This window comes from Myodes glareolus, chromosome 4 (assembly GCF_982192425.1).
Source record: "Myodes glareolus chromosome 4, mMyoGla1.1, whole genome shotgun sequence".
Taxonomy (NCBI): domain Eukaryota; kingdom Metazoa; phylum Chordata; class Mammalia; order Rodentia; family Cricetidae; genus Myodes; species Myodes glareolus.
The window spans coordinates 104,339,481-104,360,684 of NC_142029.1; the positions used below are offsets into that span (position 1 = coordinate 104,339,481).

At 52.8% G+C, this 21,204-nt stretch overlaps 2 protein-coding genes across 11 annotated transcripts in view; both read left to right on the plus strand.

Annotated features, from left to right (window-relative positions):
* Positions 1-4,427, plus strand: part of Dock6 (dedicator of cytokinesis 6) — a 57,873-nt gene extending 53,446 nt beyond the window's left edge. For 4 of the 9 annotated variants that reach the window (XM_087905800.1, XM_087905802.1, XM_087905801.1 and 1 more), the window contains 8 exons: positions 1,566-1,691; positions 1,781-1,870; positions 2,106-2,342; positions 2,766-2,909; positions 2,998-3,104; positions 3,333-3,494; positions 3,648-3,714; positions 4,179-4,427. In XM_087905800.1, the coding sequence (XP_087761926.1) occupies positions 1,566-1,691; positions 1,781-1,870; positions 2,106-2,342; positions 2,766-2,909; positions 2,998-3,104; positions 3,333-3,494; positions 3,648-3,708 (927 nt within the window). In that variant the 3' untranslated portion in view covers positions 3,709-3,714; positions 4,179-4,427. Of the gene's footprint in view, positions 1-93; positions 142-1,565; positions 1,692-1,780; positions 1,871-2,105; positions 2,343-2,765; positions 2,910-2,994; positions 3,105-3,332; positions 3,495-3,647; positions 3,715-4,178 lie in introns of those variants that run through there. The other 5 variants (XM_087905807.1, XM_087905803.1, XM_087905804.1 and 2 more) reach the window with 3 other exon arrangements.
* Positions 4,428-5,943: 1,516 nt separating this feature from the next.
* The window catches only part of Kank2 (KN motif and ankyrin repeat domains 2), a 30,675-nt gene continuing 15,414 nt past the window's right edge, over positions 5,944-21,204 (plus strand). The window contains exons 1-3 of one of the 2 annotated variants that reach the window (XM_048446540.3): positions 5,944-6,193; positions 8,937-9,047; positions 9,376-10,599. In XM_048446540.3, coding sequence (XP_048302497.3) covers positions 9,011-9,047; positions 9,376-10,599 — 1,261 coding nt within the window. In that variant the 5' untranslated portion in view covers positions 5,944-6,193; positions 8,937-9,010. The remainder of the gene's footprint in view (positions 6,194-8,936; positions 9,048-9,375; positions 10,600-21,204) is intronic. The other variant, XM_048446539.3, reaches the window with a different exon arrangement.

A 21,204-nucleotide genomic window follows, 5' to 3' on the forward strand; every position in this document is an offset into this window, starting at 1 on the left:
ACAGAACAGCATGCCACCCCCTCCACAGGGCCTGGGCACAGTGGGTGATGACGCACCCCCCTACTTACTACCTCCCCCCAATCTCAAGGGCAGTCTGTGAGTCACCCAGCTGGGAACCCTCCAGAGACACCCCTCCCTCGGGTAGGGCCAGCTCAGTCACCACCCACCACCGGGGCGGGGGTGAGAAGAAGGGGGCTATCTCTTTTCTTCTAGCCCTCACCATCTCTTTCTTAGAGTTCCCTCACGCTCTCTCCCTCCCAGTCTCCCCAACTCCCAGCTTTGCCCAGGACCACTGCTCCCCATCTCTTGTTAAGGATTCGTGCTCCCCAACCCCTCCCCCCCACCGCTTTCTATTTTTAGGCATCTCTCAGTTGAGGGAGAATTTTCTGGCCAAAGATGGCAGGAGCCCAGAGCCCTGGCAGGCTGGGTGGAGGCCAATGGGGTGGGTAGGTCCCCTCCTTCCCTGCATCCTTGGTCTCCTACTCCCTCCATAGAATGAGTCTCATAAGGTGGTATAACGAGGACCTTGGGAGCGGGTAACTCTGACCTCTGACCTCTGATCTCTCCACTGTGTCTCTCTGTCCACCGTCCCTGTTTCTGGCCTCACCATGTCTGCTCCACCCTGCCTGGATTGGCCTTGGTGAGTGACCTACCTCCTCTTCCATGGGTTGGGGGAGGTTTCTTGGGGTGAAAGGTCTTCCTTCCACATTTAGGGCTAGGGACACAGAGAAGAATATCCTAGAACTAGAGCCCACCATCCCAGGACAGGTGGCAGCCCAAAGTGTTCCTTGGTCACTCAGTCACTGGGGCATCTTCTGGGCCTGAGTCCCAAGGGAACTGAGGTGTAGTTGGGAGCAACACAGCCCCTAATTTGGTATTGGAATGTAGGTGATGGAGGCAACAGAAACCCAAGTTTATGTTAAACAAGGAAGTTGACAGAAGACTCGGAACAAAAGACAAGGAAGCCTGCCTGGCCATGCTCAGGAGGCTGAGACAGGAGGTTAGAAAGGTTAGGAGTAACCTGGGCAACTTATTAAGACTGTATAAAAAGTAAAACTGAGCTAGGTGGTGGTGGTGGCACATGCCTTTAATCCCAGCACTGGGGAGACAGAGGTAGGCAGATTTCTGAAATTGAGGCTAGCCCAGTCTACAGAATGAGTTCCAGGTCATCCGAGGTTATGTAGAGAGAGGCATTGTCTCAAATAAATAAATTTAAGAAAGAAAATGACTGGGGGCTTAGCTTAACCATTCACAACCTAGAATCTTCCAGTGGGGAGCTGGGAGTGTGGTTCAGCCATGAAATGCTTACCTAGCATGTGGGTGGCTCTGGCCTCAGTCATCAACACACATACACACAAAATGATGGTGACGGCATCTCGCTGTGACCTGGGTCCCCTGGCATGTTAGTCTGTCTCACTGTTTCTGAGGTCCTCAGACAGGCTCCCGAGAGTCTCAGGATTTACCATTCCCATCTCGTCCCCTAATTCCCACCCTGAGTGTGTCTGGGTTGGAGGACACCCGCAGAGATGCCTCCATGCCAACACCACTGGCTTCTCTCAGCCCAGCGTGTATTTGGAACATATTTCCGAGTGGGCTTCTATGGTGCACGATTTGGTGACCTGGATGAACAAGAGTTTGTGTACAAGGAACCGTCAATCACAAAACTGGCAGAGATCTCCCACCGACTGGAGGCACGTCCTGGCACTGGGAGGTGGGACAGGCCATGTGGGTTATAGTGGGGACTGCCCAGTGAGGGCCCAAGTCAACCCTGTGTCTCTAGGAATTCTATACGGAGAGGTTCGGGGACGATGTGGTAGAGATCATCAAAGATTCTAATCCAGTGGACAAGTCCAAGCTGGACCCACAGAAGGTGCGTCCTCTCACCGTCTCCCCGAGATCCTGTATTGGAGGAGTTTGCAAATATTGTTTGAGTGGGGCAAGTCCGGTTTCTTGAGGGGAGGGGTTCATGTCCATCCAGAATCGGGGAGATCTGGGCTCCAGATTCAAAGACTTCAAGCCCAGAGGGACCACGGCCTCTGGCTGGAGTTGTGTTGTCAGGTGAACCCCAGACTGCTCCCAGCTTTATGCACGACCCTGTGCCCCAGGCCTACATCCAGATAACCTACGTGGAGCCGCACTTTGACACTTATGAGCTCAAGGACCGGGTGACCTACTTTGACCGCAACTACGGGCTACGAGCTTTCCTTTTCTGCACACCGTTCACACCAGATGGGCGAGCGCACGGGGAGCTGGCTGAGCAGCACAAACGCAAGACCCTGCTGAGCACAGAGCACGCCTTTCCCTACATCAAGACACGCATCCGCGTGTGCCACCGTGAGGAGGTGGGACCCCAGGCCTGGGAAGGGGTAACAGGAGGCTTACGACCCAGAAAGGGGAGATATAAGGACTCAAGGTCAAGAGAGGAAAAGGTAGAGGAACCCCAGTTCAGGGACCCTGGATTTAGGAAAAGAGAGATAGGGTTTGGGAAATAGCAGAATTGGGTTTGGGAAATATAAGGATCCCAGGCTGTAGACTCAGATGCAAACCTCTACCACCAGACCTGGAGAGATCTGGAAACCTCAAACTTAGAGCCCCCAGACTCAAAGTGCACCAGACTGAAGCCCCAGCAGAGTCAAGATCCACCCAAGGAAGGACAAATTCCCAACTCTGTTCATGCTGCCTTGAATAGGACTTGGCAGGCCTCAGCAGGTGCACCCCAACACGGGCACACATTTCCATACATACACCTCCCACTCACCCCACAGACGGTGCTGACACCAGTGGAGGTGGCCATTGAGGACATGCAGAAGAAGACACGGGAGCTGGCCTTTGCCACTGAGCAGGACCCTCCAGATGCCAAAATGCTACAGATGGTTCTGCAGGGCTCTGTGGGACCCACTGTGAACCAGGCATGGCTGTCATTCCTGGGGGGAGGGAATCTGCTACCTTGGGCCTCCAGGTGCCATTTAGGCCCTCATGATTCTTCTCACCCAGTAGGGTCCCTTGGAAGTGGCCCAGGTATTTTTGGCAGAGATCCCAGAAGATCCAAAACTCTTCCGGCATCACAACAAACTACGGCTCTGCTTCAAGGATTTCTGCAAAAAGTACGCTGACTGTTACAACCCTGCCTTCCTGACTCCCTCTGTTCCAGGCTGGTTAATACCCATCCTGACTTCCCTGCTACATAAACCTGGCTCCCTATTTAAACTCACAGACCCATTGTGGGCCTTTGCACACCTGCCCCCACACTCCACCTCCTTAAGGACTCCCTCGCCTCTGTTCCTGCTCTCTCTTGAGTGCCAGTCCCTAGCAGCCTTTTCCTGATCCCTCAGGTGTGAGGATGCACTGAGAAAGAACAAGGCCCTGATTGGACCAGATCAGAAGGAGTACCACCGGGAATTGGAACGCCACTACAGCCGCCTACGGGAGGCTCTACAGCCTCTGCTCACCCAGCGTCTGCCTCAGCTGCTGGCACCAAGCTCCACCAGTCTCAGGTGCCCACTGTGGGGGCTGTCACAAACATGAATATACACATATGTGCACATACACAGCAAAGTCCATGTCCGGACTAAGTGGTGTGACTTCATCTACTCTGTTTTTCTATTATTACGTTAGATTTAGTTGATGGGACATATATGTGTTTACAGTGCGTTGCGAGGTCAAGTGCAGCCAACAGTTCTCTTCCGCTATGTGGGTCCCACGGATTGAACTCAGGTCAGCAGGCTTGGCAGCAAGGGCTTTGACCCACTGCACCGTTTCTTGTAGTCTCAGTCTCTTCTGTCGTGGAGATTGAATCTTAGGACTTCACGTGCTAGGTTAGTGCCCTCCCTAAAAATGAACATTATTTTAGTCCCCTGTGGTAGACTGCCACACTTTGTGAAAGCAGGGTGGTTAACTGGCTACAGGCTATTACAGCCATGCTGAGATGCCTGATTTTGATTCCCCAGAACCACATGGTGGAAGGGAAGAACCAATCCTAGTAAGTTGTCTTCTGGCTTCTCATTTGTGTGCACAGCACAGAATAAATGTGATTTGTTTTAAAGAAAAACCCCTCGATTGGATCAGGAGAGACAGGAGAGAGTCTAGGCAGATTCTTGGGAAGGCTGCATGACAGAAGAGGAGGGTGGGAGGAACGTGGAGTTGGGGGTCCTGTGGCTAACCTGCCTTCTGCCCCCCAGGAACTCCCTGAACAGATCAAGTTTCCGGAAGGCTGACCTCTGACCCCGAAGGACTGGAAGCCACACCAAGAAGACCAGCACCCACACCTCAGCTGTCTGTGCTTTCTGGGGTTTCTCCTGCCCATCATCCATGGGGTGACCACAACGTCCTTAGGGCTGGGCCCTCTATCCCTCTGTCTGTCTGCACTGATGGATCCTAAGTTTTGTTTTGTTTGTTTGTTTTTAATTTAAAATGAGTTTTATATGCAACCTGTGTGGCGTGACAGTTCGTGGTGAAGAAGAGAACACATGCAGTGTAACATGTCCATGGGGAAAAGTGCTGTATGTATGTGTGTGTGTTCATGTATGTGCACGTGGTAAGGGTTTGCATGCACAAATGTGTGATACCTGTGTATTCCTCAGTCTCTCTTCACATTTTGCTTTGTTTTGTATTTACTATGTACCCAGGCACCCAGGCTGACCCGAAGCTTATAGATCACACTGACCTTGAACTCACAATCTCAGCGTCCTGGGTGCTGGGATTGAAGGGATGCGCCACTATGCTTAGCTTCTCTTCACCTTATTTTTATTTTATTCTTTGTTTCATTTATTTATGTGTGTCTATATATGTTGTGGGCGCATGTGTGCCATGGCACCCAAGTGGAGTCAGAGGGCCACCTGCAGGACTCGGTTTCCCCTTCTTATCATGTGGCCCCCAGGCCCTCAGATTTAGCAATAGACACTTTTTTCCCCCTGGTCTTTCGAGATAGGGTTTCTGTGTATAACAGCCCTGGCTGTCCTGGAACTAGCTCTGCTGTAGACCACGCTGGCCTCGAACTCACAGAGATCTGCCTGCCTCTGCCTCCCAAATGCTGGGATTAAAGGTGTGCTCAGCATCAGGCACCTTTACCTGATGAATCTCTCCTTGTTCCTCCACTTATTTTTTAAGACAGGTGTTTCACTGAACCTGGAGTTCCCAGATCCAGTTCAGTTCATTGGCCAGTAAGTCCCAGAGATCTGCCCAGCTTCCAGAATTGGGCTTACAGATAACTTTTTGGACCCAGCTTTACATGTCTGCTGGAATCTGAACTCAGGTCCTGGTACTTTCTTAGACAAGCAATTTACCCCCTGAGACAAAGACAATCCCCAGCTCCAGGACTCCAGGAGCAATATTCCTGGGCTTCTGGGATGGGAGTTCCTTTCTCCTCTCTCTGTCTCTGACCTGGAGTCCCTGATAGCCCTGGGTCCACCTCTTTGATGTGCTGGGACTACAGGTGTGCACTGCCACAGCCAGACTGACTTCAGAAAGTTCTGTGCAAACAAAAGTAATTATCTGGGCCGGGGGGTGCAGTTTAGTGGCACAGTGATTACCTAGCATCCAGAGTCCTGGGATCCATCCAAACCCCACAACCCCATAACCCCACGGACTGTGACTTGTGTCAGCCTGTGAGTAGTTTAAAAGAAACTTTCTGAATACACCGATCACATAGGTCAATGATTAACCCTATTTAATTAATGGGGAAACTGAGGTCTAGTTCAGGAAAAGACAGGTGGGGGCGGGGGATTGGGCTACTCGTCAGTGCTATCTCTAAGCTTGGGCCGGCGGTCACGCCACGGTACACCCGGCCCGCAGCTGGACTGCTTCCAGCCGGCGGCGGCCAACGGGGGAGGGGTGACCTCCAGTCGCCGCCACTGCACCCGCCCTCGAGCTGGGCCGCAGCCAGCTCCGCCCCCCTGCAGCGTCCAGCTGCAAAGGGCGGGCACCAGGCTTGGAGAAGGAGAGGGACCCTGTCCCGAGGACTGGTGGCCAGAGGCCAACTGAGCCCCTAGGACGTGCACAGGCAGCAACGAGAGACCGTGCACCCCCACGACCACCCTTCAACTTCGCCCCCAGCCCCCGCTGCACAGGCGCCGGGGAGGCTGAAGGGGCGGGGTTTGTCGATTGGGGCGTGGCTACCGCGTTGGCCGGGCTGGGTTTCGGCGGCCGAGGCGGAGCGCGCAGGACGCCTGGGACGGCGAAAGCTGGAGCGCGCCAGGCGAGTGGGACCCTGGGCTGGTTGGGGTGGTTTGGGGTCCGGGCTGCTTTAGAGGGGCTATCAGAATTTCTAATTCACTTCCAACCCGAGGCTACAAACTCACTCCACTTTCTGAGCTGGTCCTTCCCGAGTCTCACCATCTGCGCCCAAACTTTGCAAACCTGAGCGTCTGGATCCCCGTGCTCCTGTCCCCCTCCCCAGCCCTGACCTCGGCCCTGCTTCTCTTTCCTCAACCCACCTCCTTTACTTTATCGTTCCCTGTCTTTCTCCCTCTGCTCCATCCCTCTCATCTAACTGTCCCCTTCCCTGCCGGGGTTCCTCCTTTCGCAGCTCCCGGTGGCCGGGCCCGGACCCTCAGCGGCGGGAAGGCATCCGGGCGTCCGGCCGGGTTGGGCCTGGCTGCTGGGCGAGTGTGGGGGGAGAATCAGCAGATGTTTGCCATTAGACGGGGACCCCGCAGGCCCCGCCCTCCCCGCCCGGGGCGGGGTCCTGCTTACCCTCAACTTTGGGGGCGGAGAGAGCTAGGCAGGAAAGCCCCCAGATCCGCCCAGGCTGATGGGGAGGTGCACTCTGGGGAGACCCAGAGTGGCCCTTCTCTGAAAACTCTCCCACCTGTTGATTCTTCCAGCCTCCTTTCGCCACCCCCATCCAGGGATCTTGTCGGGAGAGAGGGGCCTCCTGCCACCCTTGCCACCGACTTACTGCCTGCGGTCATATGACTGGGGACCCTTAGACCTCAATCTTTCATTCGCTATGTCTGGGGAGAGATGTGTGGGTTCTAGAGGTGTCTTGGGCGAATCTGCCACACTTAGGTTAAGTCCACCATCACAGCTTACCCAAGTGACCTTGGGCAAGATTCACACTCAGTGATAAACTTCGGTGAGGGTTGTCGTGGCAGCCGAGAGTTGGTGTTATAACCTGTAGTCACGGAGGACGCCTGTTGGGTCCCAGCGTTTGGGAGGCTGAGGCCAGAGAGTATCGAGATCGAGGCTGGTCTAGGCAGTGTAGTAAACTCTTTTTCTTTCTTTCTCTCTCTCTCTTTTTGTGGGTTTTTTTTAATTATTTTTTGTTTTGTTTTGTTTTTTGAGACAGAGTTTCTTTCTGTAATAGCCCTGGCTGTCCTGGAACTCTCTTTGTAGACTAGGCCAGTCTCGAACTCACAAAGCTCCACCTGTCTCTGCCTCCTGAGCTCTGGGATTAAAGGCACGAGCCCCCACAGCACAAGCTCTTTTCTTTTTTTTTTTTTCACAAGCTCTTTTCTTAAAAACATAAACAGGTCAGGTGGTGGCACACATCTTTAATCACAGCACTCGGGAAGCAGAGGCAGGCAGATCTCTGTGGGTTCAAGGCCAGCCTGATCTACAGAGCAAGTTACAGGACAGCCTCCAAAGCTACACAGAGAAACCCTGTCTTGAAAAAAAAGGGGGGGAACTGGGGTGTACAATGCATGCCCAGCATATATGAAACCTGGTGTTGTATTCCCAGAATGGCGTAACTGGGTGTGGTGGTACAACCAGCCATCCCCAGCACTTAGGAGTAGAGGCAGGAGGAGCAGAGTTCCAAGGTTATCTTCAGCCATTTAGTGAGTTTGAGGCCAGCCTGGGCTACATGAGATTCTGTCTCAAAACACAAAGCAAGTTGATGTTATAATTATTAATTTTATTCATTCCATTTGGGCACCCCTACCTCAGGTTATCCCAGTACTGCACCCTTCCTCTGTGTCTCTCTTAGGTCTCCAGAAATATTTTTGAACCAGCTTCCTGGTGTTGGAGACTCCAGGCGGATGCAGGGCCAATTTTTCCCTCCAGTTGGTCACTGTGTATTCCAGGTGTTCAAGGCAGTAAAGCAAGGGCAGAGATGTAAAGAGACACAGGCTGGGGGGAGGGGGGCAGAGGTGTGGAGGGAAGCTAAACAAGAGGGAGAGAGCATCCCAGGCCTGCCTCCATGCCTAGCAGGTGCCCACAGCTGAGAGTGCTCACCCTGGAGGACGAGATGGGTAGAGGTGTCTGCAACGAGGTGGCTGGAGGGCAGACAGCTGAAAAGACTGACCCTGGCTGACCTCCAGGGCTGAAGTGGGCTTAGTAAGAGCTCTTTGCAGGCCATGGGCACCCCCCTTTACTTCCTCCTCCCCACCTCTATCCCTACTGCATCCCCTACCCTCCCAGGCCGGACACATCCTGAGGGGGCAGGAAGTTCTCTCTAGCTGGGCAGAGAAACTGTTTATTTTTAGAGAAAATTGTTTCCATAAAGAGGAAGGCTTCTCACAGCTTGTATCCTCAGCACTTTCCCTGCTCCAGGGGCCTGACCTCGCTCTCGGCTTTGGGGTCGCTGAGGGGTCCCACCCTCCATGTTGTGTCTCTTGTCAGGCTCTGAGATCCCCACTGTGTCTCTGTTAGCATCCCAGCTCCTCTACCTACTCTTAGCCAGCTCTCCCAGTGCAAAATTCAAGATGAGCCAAGGGGAGGGGGCACAGGAAGGGTGGGATCCCCTGCCCTGGGGGCCATGTGGAGGCTGTGGGAACAGCTGGAGCCTGTCCAGGGCTGGACAGATGTGCACACAGGCAGGGCGGTTTGGTTTCTTTGTTCTGGGACTTTCTGCAGCCAGGCAAGGGTAGGGAGGGGAGCTTGAGTGTTTAAGTATTTGAGAGGTGCCTGACCAGTGCAAGGCCGTCTGTGGAGGGAGGGTGCCACGTCCCCTCCCTTCCCCTTGAAGACTGCTGAGACTACTCTGTGAACCTCTGCAGGTCGGCCTCAGTGCTGCAGGCCGTGTGACTCACAGTTCGCTGGGGGACACCTGAGGAGCAACAGCAGAGAGAGGATGGCCCAGGTCCTGCATGTGCCTGCCCCGTTCCCAGGTCAGGGGCAGGGGGGAAGGGGGGAGGGCTCTGCCCTGGAGGTCTTGAATGGGGGGGACACTGTAACGGTGTGGGGGAGGTCAGCCCTAACGTGAGGGCCTGGGGTGGGGGACGGAGGGGATGAGACAGCCATGTGAGGCTCTGTGAGGCAGGAAAGCCCTAATGTGAGCGGAGAAGGACATCCCTGTCCTTCTGGCTGTCCACTGTGGCATCAGTGGGTGACAGGGCCAAACAAGACCCTGTTGATGTAGGGTAGACTCCCAGCTCTGGCAGAAGCTACCTGTGTCCCTGGGCTGTACTTTAAGGTCTTGGCTTTCCCCTACTCCAGGGACTCCTGGCCAGGCCACCCCTGCAACCTTCCCCGGCAAAGAGCCAGATCCACCTTACTCTGTGGAGACGCCCTACGGCTACCGCCTGGACCTGGACTTTCTAAAGTACGTGGATGACATTGAGAAGGGCCACACACTGCGCAGGGTGGCCGTGCAACGCCGTCCACGCCTGGGCTCCCTGCCGCGGGGCCCGGGTTCCTGGTGGACGTCCACGGAGTCGCTGTGCTCCGACGCCAGCGGGGACAGCCGGCACTCGGCCTACTCCTACTGTGGCCGTGGCTTCTACCCACAGTACGGGGCGCTGGAGACCCGCGGCGGCTCCAACCCACGTGTGGAGCGTACGCTGCTGGATGCGCGCCGCCGGCTGGAGGACCAGGCGGCCTCCCCATCAGGTGGCCTGGGCTCCCTGACACCCAGCGCTGCGGGCTCCACCAGCTCCCTGGCAGGCGTAGGCCTGCTGCCGCCCACACCTCGCAGCTCCGGTCTGTCCACCCCGGTGCCACCCAGCGCAGGTCACCTGGCCCATGTGCGCGAGCAGATGGCTGGGGCCCTGCGCAAGCTGCGCCAGCTGGAGGAGCAGGTGAAGCTGATCCCCGTGCTCCAGGTCAAGCTTTCAGTGCTCCAGGAGGAGAAGAGACAACTCACCGTGCAACTCAAGAGCCAGAAGTTTCTAGGCCACCCCTCAGGAACACGGGGCCGGGGTGAGCTCTGTCTGGACCTTCCCGAGCCTCCCGATGGTTCTGCTGTGCTGGAGACCCGCTCTGTAGGCACCTGGGTCCGGGAACGGGACTTGGGCATACCGGATGGTGAAGCTGCCCTGGTGGCTAAAGTGGCGGTGTTGGAGACCCAACTCAAAAAAGCGCTGCAGGAGCTGCGGGCGGCTCAGACCCAGCAGGCCGACCTCCAGCCCCAGGCCTGGCCACCACCAGACACCCAGGTCCGTGTGGACACCGTACGAGTGGTGGAGGGTCCCCGGGAAGTGGAGGTGGCAGCCAGCATGGCAGCGGGAGCCCCTGCACAGCGAGCCCAGAGTCTGGAACCCTACGGAGCAGGGCTGAAGGCCCTGGCCACATCTGGGGGCACAGAGAACGCCCTCGTGTTCCGCAGCCATGAGGTGGTGGAGACTATGTGCCCGGTGCCCACAGCCAGCACCAGCAACGTGCACACGGCCAAGAAGATCAGTATTACTGAACGGAGTTGCTTTGGCGTGACCAGGACTGCAGGTGAGTGACTGTGTTCGGGGAGACCCAGCGGGGCCTCTCCTTCATCTAACCTTCGGCGAACAAGGGGCCCCAGCTTCTTAACGTGGAGACAATTCCACAATGGGCTGCAGAGCTGGAGGGGCCTGGAGAGAGGACACGATTGGTAAAGTGCTTGCTGTCCAAGCGTGAGGACCTGAGTTCTGATCCCCAGCCCCCATGTAAGAGGCTGACGGTGGCCATGTTCACCTGTCATCCCAGTGCTGGGGAGACAGACAGAAGGATAATGGGGGCCTGCTGGGCTAGCTTATCTGGTGAGTTCAGCCTGTGTTAGACCTTGTCTGAGACAGGATGAGCCCAACAAGATGGCTTGGTGGCTAAGGCACCTTGCAGCCGAACCAGATGACCCAGGTTCTAACCCTGGAGTTCACATAGTGGAAAGGCAGAACGGACACTACAAGCGTCCCTTCTGCCTCCACAGGTGTGCCCTGGCCACGTAAAAGCCCATACACTTTTATTGTTCTTTGTTTTTTTGTTTTTTGAGACAGGGTTTCTGTGTGTAACAGCCTTGGCTGTCCTGTAACTCACTCTGTAGACCAGGCTGGCCACAGATTCACAGAGACCTGCCTGTTTCAGGCTCCCAAGTTCTGGGATTAAAGGCGTGCGCCACCATCACCTGGCAATAGTACATTTTTTAAAAAGGTAGACAGTACCTGAGGAACACCATCTGTTTACCTCTGACCTAAACATGCATTCAGATACACACATATGCCCATATGTGCATGCACACACACATGCATGCCCGCACACACACATGCATGCCCGCACACACACACACATACATACATACATCCATGCACAGAGAAATTGAACTTCTAGCATATTGCCTTGTTGTGTTGAGGTGTTTGGAGGACATTCCCCAAGATGGTTGGTTTCATAGCATAGTCTCTCTTTTGAATTAAAAAATGGCAGGAACGTGTTGGGCACATGTAATTTTAGATAGAGTGTGTTGTCCGTGGTTCAGGCGTGGCTGGATCTGAGTGCTCAGAAGCCGTGTGGAATCCCTAACTTGTGTCTGTTCTGTGGCACCTTCAGGAGGGTGAAGGATCCAGAACTAAAATGCTCCTTCTCCACGGATCCCGTGTGTTCACATAACACCAGATTAAAACCCCACGAGTGGCCTTCAATGGCAGAGCCAACCAGTGTACATCTCCCTGCCCAGCCCTGAGCCCCGAGGGTGGAGGAGACCCTTCCTGAGTCCAAGGGCCTTCAGAAGAGGAAGGGGGTGTACCCGGAGGAAGTGCTGAGTCCTCGTGCCCGGAAGGGCTGTATACAGATTGTCAGCTGCCCAGGAGAAGCTGCCAGGATGATTCATAGGAATAGTCACAGCTGTTCTGTCTTGGCACGGGCCAAGGGGTGCCAGCTGCTTTGCTAAGTGATGGGCAACAGCCGAGGTACCCGGGTTCCATTGCTGTGTGATCCCCGCAGGGACACCGCCTCTCTGGGCCTCCACTTTCCTCTCTGTGACATGCTCTGATACGGATCCACCCGCGTTGCAAACAGTAGGTGCTCAGGCTGTCTTGTTGCTGCTTCTGCTGACAATGATCAGGTTGACCTTTGTGGGCTGTTCGGTTTGGGGCTTTCTCTTCTCTCTCGTTTGGACTATGTGGAGGTGGAGACGGTTTTGCTGTGCTCTGCTCTCCAGTCTTGAGCCTTCCCTTCCTCTTTCCATTTCCTACCTTCCTTGCCTTTTAACCTCCATCTCTTCTCCTGAGTGCTGTGTATCAGGTGCGGGGCACCTCACCTGGCTCAGTCTTGAATGCTCATTCCTTGCCTCAGCTCCCTGACTAGTTGGGATTACAGAGCATTTAATCTACTCCTGACTTCACTCTACTTATAGCTGGGGAAACTGAGGCTTAGGGCAAGGATTTACTGTGCCAGGGTCTGCATCAAGAGCCCATGGAAGCCGACCTCTCTCCCCCATAACCAAAGTCAGGTTGACTGGAGCCCTGCTGAGTCTGAGGGGCAGAGGCTGCAGGGCCTGGCCCAGCTGTGTTTCCTTGCTTCCCCGTTGTTCCTGGCCGGCTTCGGAAACCACCCCTCTGTTCCGTGTCCATCTAAACACCCAGCCCTGAGGTTCTGGCCCTCAGCCAGGGGCCCGCCCAGCCCAGCCTTGGAATCTTTGAGAGGCACCCTCCATTCCAGACGTGCCTCCCAGGGCAGTCATGGGACCTCCTGCTCGCCGGACATACAGACAAAGCTATGTTCACTGCCTGTGGAAACTGCCACTCCAGAAGTCCTCCCTCGTGTCTCACTGCACTCCCTCTTGCTGCAGCTTGCTTACATCAGGCCTCACGTAGATGGAGCAGGAGTGGGTCCAGTCCAGTATTTCTCGGTGAATGCTTAGTACTTAGTCTCACAGGCCCTGCGAACACAGCAAAGCTCCCTGCTCAGAGCAGGGGGACACAGTTCAGCAGGTAAAGTTGCTTGCCACCAAATCTGAGTATGACCTCCGACCCACATTTTGTTTGTTTTTGGAGACAGGGTCTCACTGAATTGCACTGTTTGGCCCAGGAGCTTGCCATGGGGACCAAGCCAACCTCCAAATGCTGGGATTGAAGGTGTTGACCACCATGCCTGACCCACGTACACAGGTTGTCCTGTGACCTCCATATGCGCAAGCCGTGGCATCCCAACCCCAAGTAAATGAGTGCATAAGTCAGTGTCACTGTTTAGAGACCGGGCCTCATTGTGCAGCCAGGGTACCCTCAAACTCTCAGATCACTCACTGCCCTTGACTCTGGAGTATTGGGATTAAAGATGTACACTAGTGTGCCTAGAAACAAACATCATTTTAAAAACACCCCTGCAGAAAATATGCGAGAGACCCCAATACGAAAGTGAAAAGTATCCACGTGGGAAATACGTGCTCAGATCAGAACTGGGTTGTGGTAGTTCACTGGGTGCTGGCCTCCCTGTGCCCTGCGGCTGTAATCTTAAGCATACTCTTAAAACTGTGGTCTATTGGGGTAGCATCCTGAACCTCCTCAAAATGGTGTGTCCTGACAGACCATTGTGCTGGAGGTGTGGCTCAGTGAGAACCTCCTGCCTGGAATTCCCCAGTAAGGGGCTGGAGGGTGTGGCTAAGTGGTAGAGCCCTGCCTAGAATCCCCCAGTGAGGGGCTGGAGTGTGGCCCAGTGATAGAGCCCCTGCCTAGAATCCCCAGTGAGGGGCTGGGGTGTGGCTCAGTGGTAGAGCCCCTGCCTAGAATCCCCAGTGAGGGGCTGGGGTGTGGCTCAGTGGTAGAGCCCCTGCCTAGAATCCCCAGTGAGGGGCTGGAGTGTGGCCCAGTGATAGAGCCCCTGCCTAGAATCCCCAGTGAGGGGTTGGGGTATGGCTCAGTGGTAGAGCCCCTGTCTAGAATCCCCAGTGAGGGGCTGGGACATGGCGTGGTGACAGAGCAGCTGTCTAGTGCTGGGAGGCCCTGGGTTCTGGCCCTAGCACTGTGAATCATGGCTGTGCGGCCTGTTTATGTTCTCGGTCGGATCTAGGCTCTGTGGTGTCTTTTTGACTCAGTCTGTCCGGGTGCACAAGCACAAGTGTATACGCCTAGCACTCAGTAAGCTGAAATGGGTGTAGGTGGGTGGGAATCACCTCAGCTTCAAGGCCATCCTGGGCTACAGAGTGAGTCTCAAAACATCAACAAGTAACAGGTGATGGAGAAGATACAGCCTGTGGGCAAAGAAGCACCAGGCTGGGCACAGTGGGATCAAAGGCCCTGGGATAGAGAAGGACTTGGGCTGATGAAATCTAGAATGAGGTAGAAGCAGACAAAGACTTAAGGTGTGGGGGAATCCCAGCACCCAAGGGTGAGTGCCAGAGGCTCTCTGTGCCCTGACGGTGCAGTGTCAGAGATGGGATGTGAGGTAAGGCCGAAGAGTGGGAGAAACCCCTCTCCACAGATACACACCCAGCCTTGAGAGAGATGGGCAGAATGGACCCAAAGACCTGGGGCCCTGTCCACTCCAACTGTACCAACCTACTCTCCCAAGCCAGTCAAGTCAGGGCAGAGTCAGCGAGCCCAGGCAAGCCAGGACCAGTACAAGCAGCCCTGTTCTGGTTTGACATGAATCCCTGTGCTACAGAGATGGCCCGGCTTGTACAAGCACAATGACCTGAATTGGACCCTCAAAAACCCATTTAAAAAAAAAAAAAAGCCCCACTATGTGATGCGACACACAATCTTAATGCTGGGGAGGCCAAGATGGGTGGATCCTTGGGGCTTGCCTGCCAGCCTAGCCTAGTCTACAAACCCCAGGATAGAAATCTCTCTCTATCCTGTCCCAACAACAGACTCTACTAAAAAGCGCTTGCCACTCTTGCAGAGAAATTAAGTTTGGTTCTCAGCACCCAGCCACCTGAAATCCCAGCTCCAAGGATCTGATGCCCTTCTGTGGTCTTCACAGTTCTCTCTTACACACACACACACAGACACACACGCACACTCACACACAAGTACATATACACACATATAAAAGGTAAAACAAATCTTGTAGCTAAGTGTGATGGTACGTGCCTTTAATTCCAGCACTCGGAAGGCAGAGGCAGATGGGTCTCTGTGAACGTGAGGTCGGCCTGGCCTACATGGTGAGCTCCAGGTCAGAAAAGTGATTTCTAATGTCTATAGAAACATTGGAAAGTGCAGAAAAATTTAGACTGCCAGACTCCGCCTCCCCCACCCAGGTGTGGCTGCTCTCTAGATTTTTGTCCATTCTGTTTCGTTGAGATGGGGTCCCATTCTGTAGGCCAGGAACTGGCCTAGGACTCACGGCCATGCTCCAGCCTCAGCTTCTCTGTAACAGGAACAGCCCCTGTGAGCATTTCTGTTCTTTGGCTTCTGTGCGTTTGGGCTTTTTGTTTTGTTTTGGTTTTGGGAGTTTTGTTGTTGTTTGTTGGTTTTGGTTTTGATTTTTGGAGACAGGGTTTCTCTGTATAGCCCCGGCTGTCCTGGCACTTGCTTTGTAGACCAGGCTGGCCTCGAACTTACAGAAATCTGCCTGCTTCTGCCTCCCGAGTGCTGGGACTACAGGCTTGGGTCACCACTGCCTTCCTACCGTGCTTTGGTTTTATTACGTGGTGCTAGGCATGAACCCAGGCCTCAGGCCTCACACATGCTATGCCAATGCTCTACCTTGGGTCACACTCCAGACCTGCTTCTGAATTTTGATTTTTTTCATTTCATTAATATAGTTGTTTATTTATTTGGAGACATGGTCTCAGGTAGCCCAGGTTAATCTTGAACTCAATTGTAACCCAGGATGATCTTGAATTCCTGATTCTCCCCCTCCCCCGTGCGCGCACCTCTACCTCTTAAGTGCTGGGGTTACGGATTAGAACCACCATGCCTGGTTTATGGGATGCTGGGGATGGTATCCAGAGCTGGAGCATGCTTGGCAACGCTCTACCACTCAGCTCCATCCTCGATCCATTTACTTTGTAAGAGTGCATGTATTTGAGACAGTTCTGTTTTGTAGCCCCGGCTGCTCTTTTCTTGCCCCCCCCCCCCCGTCTGACTTGCCAGAGCTGGGATTTCGGGTGTGATCCACCGCAGCTAGCATGAAGTTTTCAAGGGCATAAGAGAAAAGTGTGTTTTTGATACCTGGCACCACAAAGCTTATTATTGTTTTGCTTGACTTCGTTTATTTTTTCAGCTGCTAGGGATGGAACAAGGGCTTCAGATATCCTGGGTAAGCAATCTGCAGCTGGACCAAGCCTTGACTCCTGTGCTTCTCATGCATCCTAAACCATATTTTCCTTTCCATTTTTCACAGTCACATAAAAACATATAGATGTGAGCATGGTAGCACACATCTATAATTCCAACACTTGCGAGACTGAGGCAGGAGGATTGCCATGAGTTCTAGACTATCCAGGGCTACATAGCAAGATGCCATTTTGTTTGTTTGTTTTTGTTTTTTGTTTTTGAGACAGGGTTTTTCAGTGTAGCCTTGGCTGTCCCAGAACTCACTCTGTAGAACAGGCTGTCCTCTAACTGACAGAGATCTGCCTGCCTCTGCCTCCTGAGTGCTGGGATTAAAGACGTGCACCGCCATTACCACTGCCCAGCTGCAAGGTGCCATCTTGATAAAGAAGGAAGGAAGGGAAAGGAAAGAAAAAATTTAAGTAAAAACAGGGCTGGGGACATCCCGTCTGGAAAAGGGCTTGCCGAAGATGCATGAAGCCTTGCGTTCCATCCCCGACATCACATACAACATAAACCGGTACAGTGTCAGGTATCTCTCCTCTCAGTGCTGGGAGGTGGAGGCTTTTTAAAATTATTATTATTATTATTATTATTATTATTATTATTATTATTTTGCTCTGGCTCTTCCAGAGGATCTGTTTGGTTCTCAGCACCCATGTCAGGCAGCTCACAACCACCTGTATTTTCCCAGTCCATTGGAGCCGCTCCGGGCACCTGTATGTGCACCTCTGCACATGCACACACACACAGGCTCACGGACTTGATTAAAAATAAATCTTAGAAAACATGCCAGGTGGTGGCACACACCTTGAATCCCAGCGCTCAGAAGGCAGAGACAGGAGGATCTCTGTGAGTTTGTGGCCAGCCTGATCTACAAGAGCTAATTCCAGGACAGGCTCCAAAGCTACAGAGAAACCCTGTCTCGAAAAACCAAAAGGAGGGGGAGGAGGAGGGGGAGGAGGAGGAGGAGGAGGAGGAGGAGAAGGAAGAAGAAGAAGAAGAAGAAGAAGAAGAAGAAGAAGAAGAAGAAGAAGAAGAAGAAGAAGAAGAAGAAGAAGAAAGATAAATATAGTTGTCTGACTGTACTCTTTATGTAATCTCACAGAGGTGTTCTTTCTGTTTTTTTGCTCTTCAAGCCAGTGTTTCTCAACCAGGTGGTGGCAGATGCGCCTTTAATTCCAGCACTTTGAAGGCGGAGGCAGGCTGATCTCTGTGAGTTCAAGGCCAGTGTGGTCTATGGACTAGCTAGTCCAGGATTTCTTTGTGTAACAGTCCTAGCTGGTCTGGAACGCACAGAGATCCACCTGCCTCTGCCTCCTGAGTTCTGAAATTAAAGGTATGCGCCACCACCCACACCCTGCAAGTCTTATCTATTTTTCAATTACAGTTTTCATCCCATTTGTTTTATATACATATATATATATATATATATATATATATATATATTTCTTTTTCTTTATTCTGCCTTGTTTTTTAGTTTTCTGATACCACCATGGCCAACATATTTTGTCTTCTTTTGAATTACTTGCAAACTTTTTTATTCTCTCTCTCTCTCTCTCTCTCTCTCTCTCTCTCTCTGTGTGTGTGTGTGTGTGTGTGTGTGTGTATGTGTGTGTTTGTGCGCGTGCACCCAAGTACAATTTTTGGGAGTGGTCTCTCTCCTACTGTGTGGGTCCCAGCAATCAAACTCAAGGCATCAGGCCCAGCAGCAAGTTCCTATCCACTGAGGCATCTCGGCAGCCCAGGAGTTTGCTTTTTGAAGAAGAAGTTTCTCTGTTCTGCCCTGGCTGGCTACCAAGCAGTCCTCCTGCCTCACCCTGCCCATTCCCGGGGCCTGCAGGCATGCACCGCCACCCTGGGCCTTCCTATCCCTTTTAATACCGTTGCTGCACCCCACCTCAGTCACTTGCTTAGCTATTTCATGTCCTTGAAAAACATGCCCTGTGCCTGCCTGATTTCCTTAAATGGTCTTGTGTTTCAGAAAAACAAGATCCTCTCTCTGTTTCTTGTTTTTTCCACTTTAACTTTTTTTCCCTCCAGTGCTGGGATGGGGCCGTGGGCATCCTCAAGCCGCGCGGGTGCCACGCCGCTGAATGCCTGCTCTGATTTTCATTTTCATTATTTTATTATGTTTATTGACTTTGTGGAATGTGTGGAGTGTGTGGCGGTCAGAGAACAATTTGGGAGATCTGTTCTCTTCTGCTACCTTGTGGGTCCTGGGGATCAAACTCAGGCCATCAGACTTGGCAGCAAGCGCCGTTAACCACTGAGCCACCTTGCCAGCCCTGCGTTTGGCTGTTTCTGGGAATCTGAATTCAGACTCTGGTGGCAAACACTTTTACCTCCTGAGCCACCACACCAGCTGCTTTAGGTTTTTATTTTGTTTTGAAGTAAGGTCTTACACAATTGTCAAGACTAGCCTTGAAGTTACTCAAGCCAAGGCAGACCTTTGACTTGTGAGGCTCCTCAGCTCAGCTCCCCAAGTGGCTGGGATAGCAGGCCTGGAGAGGAGTGTGTGTGTATGAGAACAGCTTGTGTATGGGGGTGAGAACGCAGCCTTAGGCGTTGCTTTGAGGGGAAGTGTTCTGTTTGCTGCTTTTGTGCCCTGCTAACTGGCCTACGGCTTCTGAGGATGCTCCGGCTGTGCGCCCATCTCTGTAGGGGCCCTGGGACTGCAGACACATACAGTCATGCTGGGGTTTGTGGGATCTGAACTCAGACCCTCATGCTTGCACAGCACATGCTGTGTTCACTGAGCCTTCTCCTCAACGCAGATAATTTTTAAGAGTCATTACATTTTTATTTACGGGGGGAAGGGTGTCGGAGAGCAGCTTGCAGCAGTCAGCCGTCTCCTTCCACTGTGTGGGTCCCAGAGATGAGACTAGACTGTCAGACTTGGGGACATGCACCTTTACTGCGAGCTCTCTTGTAGGCCCTGGAAAACAGTGTTTTTCCACTGTTGTCTTGTTTTGTTTTTCAAACAGGGTTTCTCTGTACCCTTGACTGTCCTGGAACTCGCTATGTAGACCAGACTGGCCACTCACAGAGATCCGCCTGGTTTTTTTTTTTTCTTTTGTCTTTCTTCTTTCTCTTTTTTCACATGGGATCTTGCATATATGTAGTACATACACATATATGCATATGCATAGCACATGCAAACATGTAGTACACACAATTATGGTATACACATAGTACACGCACCTATATAGTACACACATATATAGTACACCTACACACATATATAGTACATGCATATACGTATACACATATATAAGGTACATATACATATATATGGGTTGGCTTCAAACTCATGCCCCTCTGCCCTCAGTCCCCAACCCTAGTGCCTGGGCTTATGGGGACAAGGCAGCACACCAGGCTATATCTAAGGTTTGTTGTTCCTGTTTTTATTAAGGTGTAGGACACTTTGGGGAGGCCAACATGTTGCCACAGAAGGTGCGTGGAGGTCAGACACCAGTCCTCACTTTGTTTGAAGCAAGGTTTCTCTCTTGTTCACTGCTAGGTACCCAGGCTAACCCAGAGGCTTCCAAGGGCCCCTTCTCTCGGCCTCCCATCTCACCACGGGAACCCTGGGATCACATTCTTCCTTCAGGCAGGTTCCCCTACCCACAGCCTCTGCCCCACCCCCAGTCCCAGCAGTTAGATCAGGAGCTTTAAACCAAGCATGGTGGTATATGTGTGTTATCCCAGCACTCGGGAGGTGATAGAGAGAGACCCACCCCAAGCGACAACAGAAAGAGCCTCCTGAGGATGCAGCTCAGTTCCTAGAGTCCAGGCTTAGAATACAGGGAGTCCCAGGTTTTATCCCAGAACTTGGTAGAGTTGTTCAGCCCGGGCCACATGAGGCCCTGCCTTAAAAAAGACAGTGTGCCAGCGGAGCTGCGGCTCGGTCAAGATGACTGCAGTAGGGCTTGGGGTTTAGCTCATGGTACAGCACGTGCCCAGCAAAAGCAAAGTCCTGCAATCGGGCCTCAGCGCCAGACCAAAAAAAAAAAAAAACTACAGTAGTGGACACAAACCTGGGGTTCCTTCCCCAGTACCACAAAACATCAATAAATAAATGAGAGTTTGACACACCCCAGCACTGGCCCTGGCTCGGTGTGGATCCAGTCCTGGTGTCAGCTCGGGTCACCACACCCTGGACTATACTCCTTTTGGACAGATTTGTAGCCAAGTGTCTCACCCCACCCTGTCTTGTCTGTACTCAGCTTGTGGAGGAAAAACACTTAAGCTCCGTGCAGAACCTAAGTAGCACCCAGGAACTTCAGGAAGCAGTGAATTGCTTATGTTAAAAAAAAAAAAATTAGTGGTGGTGGCTCTTTTACTCGTAGCACTTGGGAAACCAAGCAGTCACTTTGAGTTTGAGGCCAGCCTGGTCTATATATGGTGTTTCAGGCCAGTCAGGGTAACATAGTGACATAAAACAAAATATTAGATTTTAAAAAATATGTATACTCTTAAAGAGCTCTGACACTCTGACCTTCCACGAGGCTGTGCCCGCAGCAGGAAGGCAGTGCCTCAGGGACGGCAAAGCTACCACAGGGTGTGAGGAGCACAGGCAGCTGGGGGAGTGGAAATCACACTTGAAGCTGGACTAATGTGCGTTCGTGGAGACTGAGCCCAAGAAGTCACCCGTGTCGGTGTGGTGGCACACACCTTGACCTCAGTGCTCAGGAGGCAGAGGCAGGACATTCACCTGTTCTACATACTGTGTTCTAGGCAAGCCAAGGCTACACAACCAGACCCTGTCCAAAAAAGAAAAAGAAAAAAAAAGAGCTGGTGAGGTGGCTCAGTGGTTAGAGCACTGCCTGCTCTTCCAGAGGACCCAGGTTCAGTTCCCTGCGCC